Consider the following 17,545-nt stretch of genomic DNA (forward strand, 5'->3'; position numbering starts at 1 on the left):
TTCCTACTTCCTACCTCAAACTGGCACTTCTCTCTCTTCATCTCCACTATTCCCCATTACTCTATTCCAATTTCCATGTATTTACTGTAATTTATCCAAAGTGACTTGCAGTAAAGTCAGATTCATGGCGCAGGGGTTGTTGGGGTGTCCTAGCTGGGAGTCAAAGACCCTAACTATTTCTCTTTTTCTTTCATTCCAGGCTGAGCATCCAACAGAGCACCTCCGGAAACAAGAGAAGAGAAATAACATAATAGCAGAGAGGGAGAGGGAGAGGGAATACAGAATACAAAGAGGGTGAGAGAAAGGGAGGGAAAGAAAGAGAAATTGTTGAGAAAGTGAGCCAAGCACAGGGGACAAGGATTCTTAACTCCCCTCACCTGCAGACGAGGAGAGAGAGAGAGAGAGAGAGAGAGAGAGAGAGAGAGAGAGAGAGAGAGAGAGAGAGAGAGAGAGAGAGAGAGAGAGAGAGAGAGAGAGAGAGAGAGAGAGAGAGAGAGAGAGAGAGAGAGAGAGAGAGAGAGAGAGAGAGAGAGAGAGAGAGAGAGAGAGAGAGAGAGAGAGAGAGAGCGCGCGCTAAGGAAGGGTGTGAGAAAGAACAAGGGAGAGGCAGGTGGCACATAGCTAAGGAGGAGGGGACAACAGAAGACCAGACAGCTGAGGCAGCCAACCCAGCCTTTACCTCCAACCACTGCCCCCCATCATATCTCCCCTGACCCCCGCAAACTCCCTGGTCACACGGCAGGACGCGTGACCAGGTGGGGGATCCGTGACCAGGTGGGGGATCCGTGACCAGGGGGCCGTCACCATGAGCGACCAGAACGTGGTGAAGGAGGGCTGGGTGCAGAAGAGAGGTGAGATGCTTCTGGTTTCTGCTGGCAGTGCTGCTTAAAGAGCAGGGTCACAACTCAGTTTACCTTTCAACTTTGTATACATAATTTAAAAAATAACTAATATATTTGAACTTTATACACATTCATTAAAAAAACATTCATTACTTAATAACATTTTTGGAGTAATGAACTAAGACCTCAACAGTAGATGCCCATAATCTGGGGAAATGCAAAAATACTTGGTCAGTTCTTGGTCATTACTGGGTCTGAACTTGATGCTCCCCCATGGTGTGAAGTGGCAGGCAGCAGCAGGAAGTTCTCTGGGAGCTCAGAGAGGATGACCTCAGCGCTGGGTTCCTTCCTCTGCTGGCCAACACCAGACCTGGGATTGTTTAGTCTCTCATAATAGATGCTGAACCCGCCACCCACCAAAACCCTCCTCCCATCCTAATACCCCTCCACCCACTCTAACATTCCTCCACCCAACCAAAACTACTTCCACCCATCCTAAACCACCTCCACTCACCCATCCTAACCTCTACTCACCCACCCTAACCCTCCTCCAAAAACTAAACCCTAACCCCCTCCCACCCTAACCCTCCTCCACAACCTACACCCTAACCCCCTTCCACCCTAACCCTCCTCCACCCACCCTGACCCTCCTCCACCCACCCTAAAGGCCTGATTCCACCGGACGCGTTACGGCAACGTTACGGCTGCGGCACGTCTTGGCCGTGGTCACCGCAGCAGATAGGTTCCACTCTAATCAATGAGACCATTTCCACCGGGCGCGGCTGCGGAACATCTCAGCAACGTCCCAGGAGCGGCTCGCCGTGCCGCATCGCTATCATTCCGTAGCATTTCTATTTTTGCCGCAAGCCGTTGCTGACCCACGTCAATTTCAACAGAGCAGATCGAGCAGGGCAGGAAGTGAAAAAGTAAAAGCCATAGAGCATCCGGTCAATTTTCTAAATAAAACACAATACTCAGCTCATGTAGCCTATCACAACGTCATTTATGTACCAGATCATCCTTTTTATAAGGGCAATGGCCGGAAGGACAAAGCGTGGCATTTAATTGCAGTCGTTTTGGGAGTGGAAGTTGAGTACATTAGGTTTAGGATTATCGTGTCATCTCGTGATCTCGCGTGAATACGGCTGGCTCGCAGCGCACGTTTCGCTGCCGTAACGCGCCCGGTGGAAATGCAAGCAAGGCAAAGTCGCAGCCGTTCCGTGCCGCAGCCGTAACGTTGCCGTAACGCGTCCGGTGGAATCCCCGGGTAACACTCCTCCACCCACCCTAAAACTCCTCCACCCGGCCTTACCTTCCTCCACAACCTCCACCCTAACCCCCACCCACCCTAACACTCCTCCACCCATGCTAACCCTCCCCACAACCTCCACCTTAACACCCCCCCAACCTAACACTCCTCCACCCACCATAACTCCTCCGCACACCCTAACTCGTCCACCCATCCATTCCCTCTTCAAACCAACCTAACTACACCCTACACCAACCCAAACCCCTCTCCACCCTTGGACTACTCCACCCATCCTAACCCCCCAACCCCCCACCACAACCCTTCACCCACCCTTTTCCCCCAAACAACCAGCCAATCCATCCTCCACCCTTACATTTACTTGGTATATATATGCATCAAAGCATTGGAGTTGATGATATCTACATGGCCAGAGTGAAGTTTGATCCATTCTTGTGTGATCTTCAAATATCTGCTTGGCTATTTAAAGATCGTCTGTGCCTTGTTGTTGAGCTCCTTCAGGCGATGTCTAACTTTTAGAAGTAATTCGGCTCTTGGTTTCCAAGATGTGACAGGAGACCCATGTTTGGAGCTATTTTGAGTGTTTTTAAACGCACAAATGAATACGAAAGGATGATATTCAGGATGTCTGGACATTTTGTAATGACGAAAGAATAACCTTGTATTTGAAATGCATATTTTTGTCCTTCAAAGGGCCTAGGGGGGTCTCTGTGTCTAAGGTTGGCCTGTGAAGCCCTGAGTGGACTGTAGCCGTGATTAAGGGCTAGTCTAATAAAATGAACTCGACTTAACTACTCCGCTGTCCCACGCTGACCTTCGCTGTCGCCTCATTGGTTGATTGAGGCGGTGATTTTGGAACAGAACAGAACACGCTGTGTGAACCAAATCACTCTGGATTAGAGTGGAAAGCTAAATATAGGACTTTAATGAGTGAACTGCATTCAGACACGCAAAGGCAAGCTGTTGCTCAAGTTCTGGTACCAAACACCAGCAGCCCACGGTCATGGTGCTATGTACCAGAGCAGGAGGTTCCCCCATCACTGAGGGCTGTTTCCTCTGCTTCAGGCCTGAGAAACCATCTCTCACTAATGTTTATCTTTCCCGTTGAGATAATGATCAATTGAAAACATTTAGTTCTAACATGTATCTGAAGGAGAAACGTTCTAACCAACAAACAGGACTGCATGTGTGAGTAGGATAGCCTAGTCGTCCAGGTGTTTGACTCTCAGCCCAAAAGTTATGGGTCCAAACCCCAATGTCTGCAGTCTACCTGTATACATCCAAGAGTAGGTTTACTAACTCCTACCTGTAGGACTCCTAGAGCCAGATGCCCCCTAGCTCCTACCTGTAGGCCTCATAGAGCCAGTTGCCCCCTAACCCCTACCTGCTCATTAATGCATTGTCTTAAGAGAACATCTCTTGTTGTTTTGGATAAAGGTGTCGGCTAAATTACTTGCTAGTGACTAGTATCGAATGTGACCGGTACCAGTCGACAGCAGGCTAGATCCAGAAGATGTGGACGGAGGCCTGGGTACAGCAGTGTTTAACCCTCCTATCTTCCTTTGTCCTCGGAAGGAGAGTACATAAAAAACTGGCGGCCGCGCTACTTCCTGTTGAAATCGGACGGCTCGTTCATCGGCTACAAGGACAAGCCCCAGGACGCAGACCTGGCCTACCCCCTCAACAACTTCTCTGTAGCAAGTAAGAGACAATCTGTTCTTCTGGGTGTCATGGCGCAAAGTACAGGACAGTAGAAGGAAAACAAAATGACCAACAAGGATCCATCTCAGAAACACTAACCTCTCTTCCTCCTCTTCCTCTTGTCAGAATGTCAGCTGATGAAGACGGAGAGGCCGAAGCCCAATACCTTCATCATCCGCTGCCTCCAGTGGACCACCGTCATCGAGAGGACTTTCCACGTGGACTCTCCCGACGAGAGGTGAGTCCTCCTCCGACCCAGCCTCAACACCCTGGTCCCTCCCCCCAGCCCCTCTGACCCCCCCCATCCCTCCCCCAACCCTTCAGAGCCCACCAACCACAACCCTGGCCCCTCCCCCAACCCTTCAGAGCCCACCCACTGCCACCCTGGCCCCTCCCCCAAACCTTCAGAGCCCGCCCACCACCACCCTGGCCCCTCCCCCCAACTGTTGAGAGCCAACCCACCACCACCCTGGCCCCTCCCCCAACCCTTAACCACCCACCATCACCCTGTCCCCTCCCCCAACCCTTCAGAGCCCACCCACCACCAACCTGACCCCTCCCCAAACCCTTCAGAGCCCACCCCCTGGCCCCTCCCCCCAACCAGACCTACCACCACATAGATAAAAGATAGGTTTTGTATACGTGTATAGTACTATGGACATAGGTTTTATTTATCTATGTAAAACTTTAAACATTGCTTTAATATACATTTGATATATGTACACAAACCCTCACAGAGACTGTAGGGGACATGACATTTTAAACTCTAACTTTGAGTGACACGCATCAAAACAGTGATGTCACACAGAGTGACATCACTATTTCTGAGTCCTGCGGCAATGTCGACCCTCACTTAGCATCTCCCAGCCCCCCCACTCCACCCCTCCACTTGCATTCTGTCCCTTCTGTCCAATGGACGAGACAAATGTCAATCAAAAGCCAATGCTGATCTGCTGCTGTGTGTGTGTGATTGGTGCTCAGGGACGAGTGGGCGGAGGCCATCCAGATGGTGGCAGAGTCGCTGGCCAAGCAGGAGGAGGAGGGCATTCTGTGCAGCCCCACCTCCCAGATTGAGAACGTCAATGAGGAGGAGATGGACACCTCCATCAGCCAGCACAAACGGAAGGTGAGCGTTCAGAAACATCTGAGCTGGTCTGCCATCAGACTTGTGGTGTTAATCTAAAGTCTGACGGGTGCGACTAACAAATAATGTCAGGAAAACAGTATAAAATGAGGAATCTATAAAAAGAACCTACATTTTCAGTTTATTTTGGAAATATGTATTTTCTTTCTGCCTATTTGATTCAGAAGTAAGGGATAATGATTTAAATGTGATTTTCTAAAGAAAATGGTTATAGCATCCCTCACAACACTCTGTTAAATGCTGCGCTATACAGCAGTAATAGACAAGCTGAATGCCGTAACTAACCAATCAGAATCAAGTATTCATCAAAGCCTTGTGATAATAATTTTAACCAAAGTTCTCCACCTCACCAGACAATGAACGACTTTGACTACCTGAAGCTGCTGGGGAAGGGGACGTTTGGGAAGGTCATCCTGGTCAAGGAGAAGGCCAGTGGCACCTACTACGCCATGAAGATCCTCAAGAAGGAGGTCATCATCGCCAAGGTCTGAATACACCTCACACACCTCTCTCTCTGGTCTACACAGACCTCATACAACTCACTCTGTCTGGTCCACACCCACCTCACAAACCTCTCTGGTCAGACGGAAAGCCAGGTTAAGCTGAGGAGGTGGGAGTTCCTTCCCTCTGTGTTGGGGGAGATTTCCCTTATGTCCTTAAGTCCTGGTTAAGGGCTATACTAATATAATATACATGTATACAATGAAGTTCACATGTTCCCTTCATTGGTATCTACCCCATGTTTTCTTCTACTGATGGCAGCAGATTTCCCCTGAAGCTTGTATGCTATTTGTCTAAAACCTAATTCTAATCCTGTGATTTCCTCCTCTCTTTCATTGTCTATCCCTCTCTCTTTCTGTCTCTCCGTCTGTCTCTTAGGATGAAGTGGCTCACACACTTACAGAGAGTCGTGTTCTTAAAAACACCAGGCATCCTTTCCTGACTGTAAGTAACACCCACCCAACACACGCTAACCCCAACAACTACCCATTAATCCAAACACCTATCCTCATACTAACCCCTACCCTTAACCTACACTGAACCCTTACCCTTCACTCTTACTGGCCATTAAAACATCAATGGAAGCAGATTTTTCAGATTTAGTCTCCAAATTGAATACATTACCTACTCAACAATGATTCAGCGCAATGAGGATAGTGTAATGTATTAGGTTCATATGTCCTTTGAAGAGAGTGTAATGGTGATATGTTCAGTGAGGAGAGGCTAATGTGCTATGGTGATATGTCCTGTGAGGACAGTGTAATGGTGATATGTCCTGTGAGGACAGTGTAATGGTGATATGTCCTGTGAGGACAGTGTAATGGTGATATGTCCTGTGAGGACAGTGTAATGGTGATATGTCCTGTGTTTGTGTAGTCCCTGAAGTATTCCTTCCAGACCAAGGACCGGCTCTGCTTCGTCATGGAGTACGTCAACGGCGGGGAGGTGAGCGACCAGAACCCAGGCTTCTGATTGGTTCAAAAAGATGTCCCCTGATGGTCTGCATGCTGATTCTGTGTTCCCCCTCTCTGCCCCGCCCAGTTATTCTTCCACCTGTCAAGAGAACGTGTGTTTTCGGAGGACCGGACCCGTTTCTATGGCGCCGAGATCGTGTCTGCCCTCGACTACCTACACTCCGCCAAGATCGTGTACCGCGATCTGAAGGTACACACACACACAGACACAGACACAGACACACACACACACACACACACACACACACTCCACACCTACTCACGGGAGTGGCTGTCAAACACACGCACTAACGCATGCCGTCTGTAACCATTGGCCGGTGTTTAGAGACGAGCGTCGGAGCTGTCTCGGTTTATAAATAACAGACTAAATATAGCGCTCATTGAAGAGAGGCGCCGGCAGGAACAAAGGGAGACGGTCCACTCTGGCGATCTCCAGGAGCAGACAGAGACGAGCGTCGCAGCGGGACGCTGCACGAGCTAGAGGCGGTCGTGAGTAGAAAGAATAGCGTGTCTGGGTACTAGCGCGGCGTGGCTGCCTTGCTATCCTCCGTGGAGTATCTGCTCATCATAGGAGCGCCGCGTCGACACAGAGGCCATCTGCTCAGACCTGTAGCGGTACGCTAGAAACAGCTGAACCCGTACCCACAGTCATTGTTCTCGCACCATAGGCTACACTTTGATCACAACAATTCACAATATGTCATGACTCACTCTCTCACTTGCTGTCGCACACAACTCAAGGGTGAATTTGGGTGAATGAGTAATTGAGTGTTAATTTATGAAGTTGTATTTCAGGGACTGTGAACATGTGAAGGTGTGATTGTACCACCCAAATTAAGCGGGTTATGAATATGGAGACGCTGGTGTGTGTGTGTGTGTGTGTGTGTGTGTGTGTGTGTGTGTGTGTGTGTGTGTGTGTGTGTGTGTGTGTGTGTGTGTGTGTGTGTGTGTGTGTGTGTGTGTGTGTGTGTGTGTGTGTGTGTGTGTGTGTGTGGTGTTCTAGCTGGAGAACCTGATGCTGGATAAGGACGGTCATATCAAGATCACCGACTTCGGTCTCTGCAAGGAGGGCATCACGGACACAGCCACCATGAAGACCTTCTGTGGAACACCAGAATACCTGGCCCCAGAGGTCAGAGGTCACACACACACGTGGACAACCTCTGCTAATTATTGCCGCATTAACCTTAAGGAAATGTCTGACGAGATCAATGCCATTCCTTGCATACCTAATACCTCTGGGCACCAGCAGTGTGATTCCCGGCATTTGAATGCTCACGCATACCTCACAGTCCACACAGTCTTCATAAACAATCAAGAACCATGCAATTACCTTTTAGGGCATTTAGCAGACGCTTTTATCCAAAGCAACTGACAGTTAGTACATTTTTCAGAAGAAACATGTCAATCAAGACATGCAGTCAAATTAGTTTAACCATTTATTTGATATAAACACATGATACATTAATGTTTTTCCTTCATATAACGTGAGATAATCCAAAAGAAATTCGAGACAGTAGAAAATATCGTGGTATGAATTTTAGCCCATGTCACCCACAACCTGGGGGTAAGGGCATCTAGCTGGGAGTGAGGGCCTGTACGCGTTCTGACCTGCCAACGCTCTGCAGGTTCTGGAGGACAACGACTATGGTCGGGCGGTGGACTGGTGGGGTCTGGGCGTGGTGACGTACGAGATGATGTGCGGCCGGCTGCCCTTTTACAACCAGGACCACGAGAAGCTGTTTGAGCTCATCCTCATGGAGGACATCAAGTTCCCCCGAACGCTGTCGTCTGACGCCAAGTCCCTGCTGTCCGGCCTGCTCATCAAGGACCCCAACAAACGGTACACACCACACTCCACATAACGTATACACAACATACACACAACATATACAAAACCATCAAGGTGGCTGCTGTCTGGCCTGCCAATCAATGACCCCAGCATACGGTACAATACAATACTGTATACGAAGATGCAAACAATGCAACAAACGATACACATGCAGAACACACCAAGGACCCCCACATACAGACTGAAACAGAACCAATCTCTCTCTCCCTCTCTCCCTCCCTCCCTCTCTTTCTCTCTCTCCTCCCCCCTTCCGCAGGCTGGGTGGGGGTCCAGACGATGCTAAGGAGATCATGCGCCACAGTTACTTCACCCTCGTCGACTGGCAGGACGTCTATGACAAGAAGGTAGCATTGTGACATGGGACCATGTGTCATAGATTCATAATCAGATTTCTTTATTGTCCATCAGGTTAGACAGAAAATCCACTTTTAGTCTGGCTCTGTTTAAAGAAAACATTAAAAACGACAAAATTCAAAACAAGACAGTATAACTTTTAAGTAAGAAAACAAAGTGCGATGTTAGTGAAGCGGTAGGGACGATGAACTGCAGGGAGCACACAGTTCTGTTAACATTGTGATTCTATACTAATTGCATTGTAGCCACCTTATGGCGCATTTCCACCGGAGGGTTCGGTTCGGTTCGCAAAGGTGCAGCACGGTTCGTGTTTCCACTGCCAGCAGTGGGCGTGACCCGGACTGAGCCGTACTAAGCCGTTCTCGTTTCCAGTACTCCTCCGTTGGGGTACTGAGACGCCTGAAAGGGTGCCCGCAAGATTGAGCTACACGCGCCCTCCGTTGATTGGTCTACAGAATCGCCACTTCCGGGGTGATACGGGGATAAAAACAAACAAACAGTACCCGTGAGGTATCATCCTGGACAATGGACATGTCACGCAAAACTTTAGCTTGGGCGAACAAGGAGCAGGAGACGTTCCGAAACTGTGGCTGGACAACTTCGATGGTAGCTCTTGGTTTAATGTGTCCCGTTCCTCTTTTCCATTTTTTTTATTGAGCAGGCTACACTGTGTCGCGCTGCTATGATGTCACGTTGTTTAGGTAGCTGCCACGGCAATCGACATCCGGCCTACCATAAGGGTACTGTCGGCGGTGGAAACACAACCTCGGAACTGAGCTGGGCTATATTGCCCCCTCCCTACCGGAATGAGGCGAACCAAACCGAACCGCATCCTCCGGTGGAAAAGCGCCATTAATGTCAACCATTAGATTACCATTATGAGGCCCTCCATTTCAAGTTTCGGACGCCGACATTGCTTTGTTTTGATCCACGATCCAAAAGCAACAGAATCCAAACGCCATGGGCTTTCTACATTTCTACACCTGAAACACATCTCCATGGTTGCAGGAGTCAGAGGGTCCCGTCTGTTGTAGCGGACTATACTCCAAACGCCCAACCATTGACCGTTATAGAGCGTCATAGAGTGTCTTTCAGAATAGAATAATCTTTATAAATAGAATAATCTTTATTGTCATTGTACAAGACAACGAAATTTTGTATGGAGCAGTCCTCCTCCAGTTGCACAGTTCTATAAATAAAAAAAATAAAAAAAATAAATAAATAAATAAGTATCAGCAATATATAAATATATATATATATATATATACATACACACATACACATACACACACATACATACATATATATATATACATATATATATATCCACACATTAATAAAATACGTATATAAATAAAATGTTTTAAAAAGTCCAAGTCCTGAAGTGCAATAATGTGTGTATGAGATGAGATGGGGAGTATCAGTGTGGCAATAGAGTGGGAGTGGAGTTTAGCAGCGTCACAGCTCCATGATAGAAACTGTGCTGCAGTCTTGTAGTGCGGGCGGGCAGTGTCCTGTATCGTCTTCCTGAGGGCATGAGAGTGAAGAGGCAGTGTCCAGGGTTTGTGCTGTCTCTGAGGATGCCCATAACCCTCCGAGTACAGCGGGTCTGGTAGATGTCCTCCAGTCTGGGGAGCTGGGTGCCGGTGATCCTCTCAGCCGTCTTAATGATGCGCTGGAGAGCTTTCCTATCATCTATGGTGCAGCCAGAGTACCATGCGGTGATGCAGTATTTGAGAACTGACTCGATGGCTGACCTGTAGAAGCTCACCAGCAGCTTTTGTGGGAGACATGCCCTCTTCAAGCACCTCAGGAAGTAAAGCCTTTGAAGTCCTTTCTTGGCCGTCGCGGTGGTGTTGACGGTCCAAGTCAGGTCATGGCTGATGTTGACCCCGAGGTACCTGATGTTCTGCACAACCTCCACTATCTCGCCGTCGATGGTGATGGGGTGATGGACGAAGGGCTTCGTCTTCCTCCTGAAGTCCAGGATCATCTCCTTTGTTTTTGCTGCGTTGAGGATCAGGTTGTTCTCTCGGCTCCAGCTCACCAGGTTCTCTACCTCTGTCCTGTAGGCAGCCTCGTTGTTGCTTGAGATCCTGCCTACCACCATGGTGTCGTCTGCAAATTTAAACATGGTGTTGGCCTCGTGGGTGGGTTTGCAGTCGAGAGTGTAGAGGGAGAAGAGGAAGGGGCTCAACACACAACCCTGTGGTGCACCGATGTTCAGGGTGATGCTGGAGGAGACCTGTCTCCCCATTCGCACAGTCTGTGGTCGGCCAGTGAGGAAGTCCAGGACCCAGCTGCTCAGGTGTGTGTTGAGGCCCAGGTGGTCCAGCTTGGTGGCAAGTTTATGGGGGGGGATGGTATTGAAGGCGGAGCTATAGTCTATGAATAGCATCCGCACATAACTGTCACGCTGGTCAAGGTGTGTCAGGGTAGAGTGGAGGGCTAGTGACACTGCGTCCTCCGTCGACCTGTTTGCCCTGTAGGCAAATTGATGGTTGTCTAAGGAGGGGGGGATGCTGTTCTTCAAGTGCCCCAGTACCAGACGTTCAAAGCACTTCATCACCACTGGTGTCAGCGCCACTGGCCGATAGTCATTGAGGGACCTGATGGCTGATTGTTTTGGGACAGGGATGATTGTGGCTGTCTTGAGACATGTGGGGACGGAGGCCTGCAGCAAGGAGGTGTTAAACAGGTCCGTGAGCACCGCAGTCAGCTCCGCTGCACAGTGCTTCAGAACCCGCCCTGATACTCCGTCAGGTCCAGTAGCTTTCTTGGGGTTGATGTGCTGCAGGGTCCGTCTCACGTCGTGGGGGCTCAGAGTCAGAACCGGTGGTGAGGGTTCCTGCTGTGCCCGCATGTTGTCACTGTTGTCAGTGCGGTCAAACCTGGCAAAAAAGCAGTTCAGGTCGTCAGGGAGGGATGGACTTTGAGCGTGTGTGGAGCTGCTGCTGTTGTAGCCGGTCACGGTTCTGATGCCCTGCCACACGCGCCGAGAGTCTGAGCTGTTGAAATGCTCCTCGATACGCTTCGTGTAGTGGTGCTTTGCTTCCCTGATGCCCTTCCTCAGAATGGACCTTGTTGTTCGGTAGGCCTCTGCATCACCTGAGTGGAAAGCTGCATCCCGGGCCTTCAGCAGACCAGTTACAGCGCCATTCATCCATGGCTTATGGTTGGGGAGTGTTAGTATTGACTTCTGTGTGGTGACACTGTTCATACAGAAGGTGATGTAGTCCAATACTGATGAGATGTAGGTGTTGAGGTCTATGTGGTTGTTGTCATTGGCAGCCTGTTTAAAGATGTCCCAATCGGTATACTCAAAGCAGTCCTGTAGCCTGTCCATGGCTCCGTCTGGCCAGACAGTGACGGTGCGGACTGCTGGTTTGGACCTTACTATGAGGGGTGTGTATGCAGGTGTTAAGTGCAGACTGATGTGATCGGATCGGCCCAGATGGGGAGAGGGGGACGCTTTGTAGCCTTTAGCAATGTTGCAGTAGACCTGATCCAAGATATTATTGCCTCTGGTCGGAAAATCAATCAACTTGTGAAATGTTGGCATTACAGTCTTCAGCTTGGCGTGGTTAAAGTCGCCTGCTATTATAAACACACCATCTGGGTGGTTGTTTATCAGCTGTTGGATAGCGTCATGCAGACTAGCCAGTGCTAGTTTAGCGTTAGCTTGCGGTGGTATGTAAACAGCAGTTAAGAACACCACTGTAAACTCCCTTGGCAGATAAAACGGTCTGCATTTAACTGTAATAAACTCCAAATCCGGGGAGCAAAAAGTCTCCACAATGTCAGTTGTGTTGCACCATGAGTTGCACACGTATATGCAGACACCGCCCCCTTTATCCTTACCGGAGTCAGCTGTTCGGTCCGCTCGGTAAACAGTCCGGCCTGCCAGCTCAATAGCAGCGTCAGGGATGTTCGGATTCAGCCAGGTTTCGGTCAAGAAGAAAGCACAGCTATTTATCCTGTTTGAGTGAAGCCTCAGTCTGAGTTCGTCGATCTTGTTGACAATGGACTGGGCGTTCGCTATGAACAGGCTGGGCAAAGCTGGTCTATCCGGTGAGCTCCTTAGTCTAGCTTGGATGCCGCCCCGCTTGCCCCGCTTTGTCTTCCTCTCTCGTCTCCGTCTGCGCTGCTTGCTGCGTTGGCTGCGTTGGCTCGTTAACCAGTCAGGTACCGATGTTCGAAAAACACTAAAAACCGGCAAGAGTTAGAGCTCCGAGCCGCTGCGACTGTGCGCGCTGCCATGCCAACAAGGAGGGGGCTAGCCTAGCCACCGTGACATCATGGCAGCGGTGACATCACTCTGACCCGTTTCCTGTCCCCTAGCTGGTGCCGCCCTTCATGCCGCAGGTATCGTCAGAGACGGACACGCGCTACTTTGATGAAGAGTTCACCGCCCAGACCATTACCATCACTCCCCCGGAGAAATGTAAGATCCCCCTGTTGGCTGCAATAATATCATATTTTTCTACATATATAAATCATGTATACATCATATATAAATCATCTATACATAATAATGTATTTATAGATTGAGGCGGTCCTCCTCATGTTGTAAGAACAGTTTAATGATCTAACAAGTGTTTAAATTGGTATATTAAGATATTAAGGCCCAGGATGGTCAGCATCTGTCTGACTTGTTGCTCTCTCTCTCTCTGTCTGTCTCTTACTCTTTCTCTGTCTCTTACTCTTTCTCTGTCTCTTTCCCTCTCTCTCGCTCAGTTGACGAGGATGGGATGGATGCGGCGGACAGCGAAAGGAGACCTCACTTTCCCCAGTTCTCCTACTCTGCCAGCGGACGGGAGTGACCCCTCCTCCCCCTGCTCCAGCACTCCCCCGTCCCCTTCCCTGAGCTCCTACACCCCCCCCCCATCTGTGGCCATTTTGAGGAAAACACGTAGCCATTTTAGGAAGAAGAAAAAACGAAAAGTGTCCCCTCTTTTTCTCCTCCTGCTCCTCTTCCATGGGGAGAGTCTGTCCTCCTCGGGGGATAGTCTTTCTTGGGACTTTAAAAGACGTTTTGCACAGTGGGATGGACGCGCTGTCGGCCCACACTAAACACCACCACCCCCACCACCACCAACAACTAAAACAGATTCACAACCACACCGGGAACCGTGCCCCACATGTCCAGCAACATTTACCCGAAGAGACCACCTTCAGTTCTGTTTCCGCAGCACTGCTCGCGTGCATCCATCCATCGCCTCATCTCCCTATATGTCCTCTTTCCTCGTTACCTCTGTCCTCATCTTTCTCCATCCCTCTCTCCTTTTCTCCCTCTCCTCTCCATCCGTCTCTCCTCTATCCTTCCTTTCCTCCCTCACTCTTTCCCTTCCTCCCTCTCTCCTCCATCCTCTGTCTCCTCTCCCTCTTGTCTTGCTCTTCACTCCCTCTCTCTTCCCTGTCTCCCCCCTCTCCCTCCAAATATTTATGTGTTTACTGTGTTGCACTTGGTTGGAGAGGGACGTCTGAGAGAGGAAAACCAAATATGTTGCCTTACGTGTGCAGACGGACGGGACGGGCTCGTATTCAGTTCCATTTTAATTCTGATGGTTTGTGTTGTCGTTGGGATGGGTGTGGGGGGGAAGGGGGGTTAAATGTCATTCCTAGTTGGGAGTAAGTGCATGGCTCGTGATTCACTCCGAAGGAAAAAAAAAGAAAGAACATTCATACGACCACAGAAAAACAATTTCCTTTTTTCATACATCGCCATGGTAGCACACATTCTGCGATCCCATGGCAACAAGGACCACTGTCGACAAGAAGGCAACCACAACCACTGTCTACTAGTAAACAACAGAAAGAAAAGGAGACCGCCTCTCGTCCCCTTTTCATCCTCAGAGTTCTCTCTCCTCTTCTCTCTTTTTCTGTTTTTTTTGGGGCAGGTTTATTATTTTTCATTTCCTTTCTGCAAACAAACCAGGAACACTAAAATACTGCCAGATGACTGCATGGATCACCTCGCTCCACTGAGCACAAACCGCTGTTCCACTACGCCACCGCCCAGTGCTCAGACAGTTGAGCTCAGAAGAAGAGGAGGACGAGCCAGGTGTCACTCTCTGCTGTGCTTCCTGCTCTGTCCTCTCGTAGCGATACCGCTAGCAAGGCTAGCACACTACTAGTAAGGCTAGCACGGCTAGTAGTGCTAGCATGACTAGTAAGGCCAGCCCCGCTAGTAAGGCTAGCACACTATTAGTAAGGCTAGTACAGCTAGTAGCGCTAGCAAAACTCGAAAGGCTAGCCCTGCTACTAACACTAGCACTGCTAGTAAGGCTAGCCCTGCTAGTAGCGCCAAGATGGACGCTCACACAGCAGGAGGCTGCTTCTGTTCGGGCTGAGAGGGCAACCTCATGCTGTTACTTATCTCATACACGGTGCATCGTCCCACACACTCCAGAAACACACATTCCAGAAAGACCAGAAACGCACACTACAGAACACTCCAGAAACGTACACAGGAAGGGCATCCAAGTGGAAACGGAGGCAGAGAGGAGACTTACTAAATGTAGATTGATATTCTCAGTGTTAGCCAGTATTGCTATATCCTCATAGACATACGCTAGCTAGGGTAGCCTAGCTAATCCTCATACACACTACATTAACTAGCATAGCCTACCTAGTTATGATGCACACAGAACACTACGTTTGCAAGTGTAGCCTAGCTAGTCCTCAAACACGCAACACTGTTAGCTAGTGTAGTCTTGCTAGACCAACACACATGCACAGACACACACTACATTAGCTAGCAGAGGCTAGCTAATGCTCATACACAAAACACTATGCTTACTAGCCTAGTTTAGCTAGTCCTCATATGCATAACACTACGCTATGCTGGTTAGCGTAGCCTCGCGCCCTAGTCAAACAACCGTGAGAGTTGATGAGGCGTTTGATCAAAGGAAGGTTCTGGAGGTTTGCTGGTCTCACTGCATCCTCCTTACTGGTCCCAGATATCGCACTGTGGTTTGCCAACCATTTCATTAGTTCATTGATCCCAGTTGGTTCACTAGTACATTGTCGGTGAAACAACAAGGAAACAAACTTGAGTTTTCAACAACCATAGCGTTTCCACGGTGTCTCTCAGAGGGTTTTGAAAGAGATGTAGAAACATGGCTGACCCGCTGGCAGTACGTTGGATTGGAGTATGGATGCTGCTGTTGTCAACATCTGGCTCTTATAGCAGCTGCTTAGTTCTCACTCTGCCCCAAACACTCAGACCCACTTCTCTCTGATGTGAGGACCATGCTTTGTGGGGACCATGCCGGCCTCATTAAAGGGTCAACAGTTTTTGTGTGTAAACCTTAAGGGGCACACGACCGTAAGAGAATATCCAGTATCAGTATTAGCTCAGAGAACAAGCGCACACAATACACACTCTGTCGACCCAATGGACGGTATCAAGACTAGCCAATCATGTCAAACTACGGAAGCTGTACTAAGAGATGGTTGTCTGTAAGATCGTGTGTGTGTGTGTGTGTGTGTGCGTGTGTGCGCAGTCATAAAAGGAAATGCGTTTCATCACCTTTGTGTGTTTATGTTGTAAATATGCAACGCTTCCTTTTATGTTCCTTTCGTCACATCTTGACCAGACCAATATTTTTCTGTGTAACTTTTACCGGGAGCTTTGAGGATTCAGCAACAAAAACAAAAAACATACAACCGAGGCTCTGAACTTTACTGAACATTTATAAGGAAAATAACGAGAAGGACGGAAAATCAAGGACAAGTGTTTGACTCCTTTCTCCCTCCGCTCTTCCGAGAAATATGGAGACCACCGCAGACCTCCACCTAACCCCACCCTGGGGTCCCGCAGACGGCGTGTGTGTGTGGGGGGGATGCATCGTGATGGGGAGGTTGGTCTGTTATGTGCCTGTTTGGTCGTTTCTTTACCATGTGGGACCACGACGGAGTGGGTTTGCAGTGCTAGGTCATCACTCTGTTCCCCCAGCCCATCTGTACCATAGTACTGTTTTATTTATCTGTCGTGTCCCCTGGCCGTGTCGCCCAGGGCGTCGTCGTGGAGATTTTTTTTTTTTGGAAAAAGCCCCGGTTGAAACGTTATTGAAGGATGTGGATACGTCGTTTTATTTTACTTTATTTTTTTATTGTTTGCTTGTTTGTTTTCTTACCAAAACAACATTAGGGCAGAAACTCAGTAGTGGACTTGCGTTGCCATGGTAGTATTTATTTTGAATTAAATTAAAAGACTACATTTCAGGGTTTGGCGTCTCCTAAATCTCTTCAGTCCACCACATTATTTCCACTGTGTAGCCACATTTAAGACAAGTTGAGAGCAAGATTTAAGGGTAAGTTAACTCCAATCGCTTCCGTGTGTCAAGTGATGAACATGTTTTAATAAAAATATATTGTTGTTAAAAAGGTGAAATTCTCTGTAAAGAACAAGTCTGCTACTTCGACAAATGTTTTTTCCAGAGTTGTACTTGTATCTTGGAATCTGAAAACAGGTAGGACCCCAGCTAAAGTGAACATGACCTTTATTTATAGCTCTCAGGCCAAAGATATCCTGCTAAAACAGTTGTCTACCTCCCCTTTAAAGTTAATTCAGCTAAAACATGTTTACCTCCAGTTTAAAGTTAATTCAGTGAAAACAGATGTTTACCTCCAGTTTAAAGTTAATTCAGCTAAAATAGTTGTCTACCTCCCCTTTTAAAGCTCTTGCGGTGCTCACGTTATTGTATCCCAAACCAAAAATTGGATTGTATTTCATGGGATATGAAAAATGGACAAATGAGTTTACTCATTCAAAACATCAATTTTATTGACAGCTTGGCAAGCATGCAACCTTCCACACTCCGGTCCACATAGTACGTTGCATTCGGACGGACTCAGGGCATGCTTGGTTTTGTAGTCCAGTTCTTATGACATTGTTAAGCATTG

The 17,545-nt window shown here is 48.6% G+C and overlaps 1 protein-coding gene across 1 annotated transcript; it reads left to right on the plus strand.

Moving 5' to 3' along the window:
* Nucleotides 1-500: 500 nt before the first annotated feature.
* akt3b (v-akt murine thymoma viral oncogene homolog 3b) lies at nt 501-16,869 on the plus strand. The gene is made up of 13 exons (XM_030352151.1): nt 501-851; nt 3,685-3,810; nt 3,937-4,048; nt 4,792-4,936; nt 5,308-5,439; nt 5,834-5,899; nt 6,332-6,400; nt 6,497-6,619; nt 7,433-7,561; nt 8,058-8,272; nt 8,538-8,625; nt 12,977-13,079; nt 13,373-16,869. Exons 1-13 carry the CDS (start codon nt 806-808, stop codon nt 13,456-13,458), a joined length of 1,440 nt encoding a protein of 479 aa, XP_030208011.1. The 5' UTR covers nt 501-805; the 3' UTR covers nt 13,459-16,869.
* The last annotated feature ends 676 nt before the right edge of the window (nt 16,870-17,545 follow it).

Source organism: Gadus morhua, chromosome 3 (genome assembly GCF_902167405.1).
Source record: "Gadus morhua chromosome 3, gadMor3.0, whole genome shotgun sequence".
In the NCBI taxonomy this organism is placed as follows: domain Eukaryota; kingdom Metazoa; phylum Chordata; class Actinopteri; order Gadiformes; family Gadidae; genus Gadus; species Gadus morhua.

Bases quoted from the DNA above. Each gene is read 5' to 3' on its own strand.
- akt3b (XM_030352151.1), top strand. From the start codon at position 806: ATGAGCGACCAGAACGTGGTGAAGGAGGGCTGGGTGCAGAAGAGAG. The intron at 852-3,684 runs GTGAGATGCTTC...TGTCCTCGGAAG, and splicing joins GGGCTGGGTGCAGAAGAGAG to GAGAGTACATAAAAAACTGG. The intron at 4,937-5,307 runs GTGAGCGTTCAG...CCACCTCACCAG, and splicing joins TCAGCCAGCACAAACGGAAG to ACAATGAACGACTTTGACTA.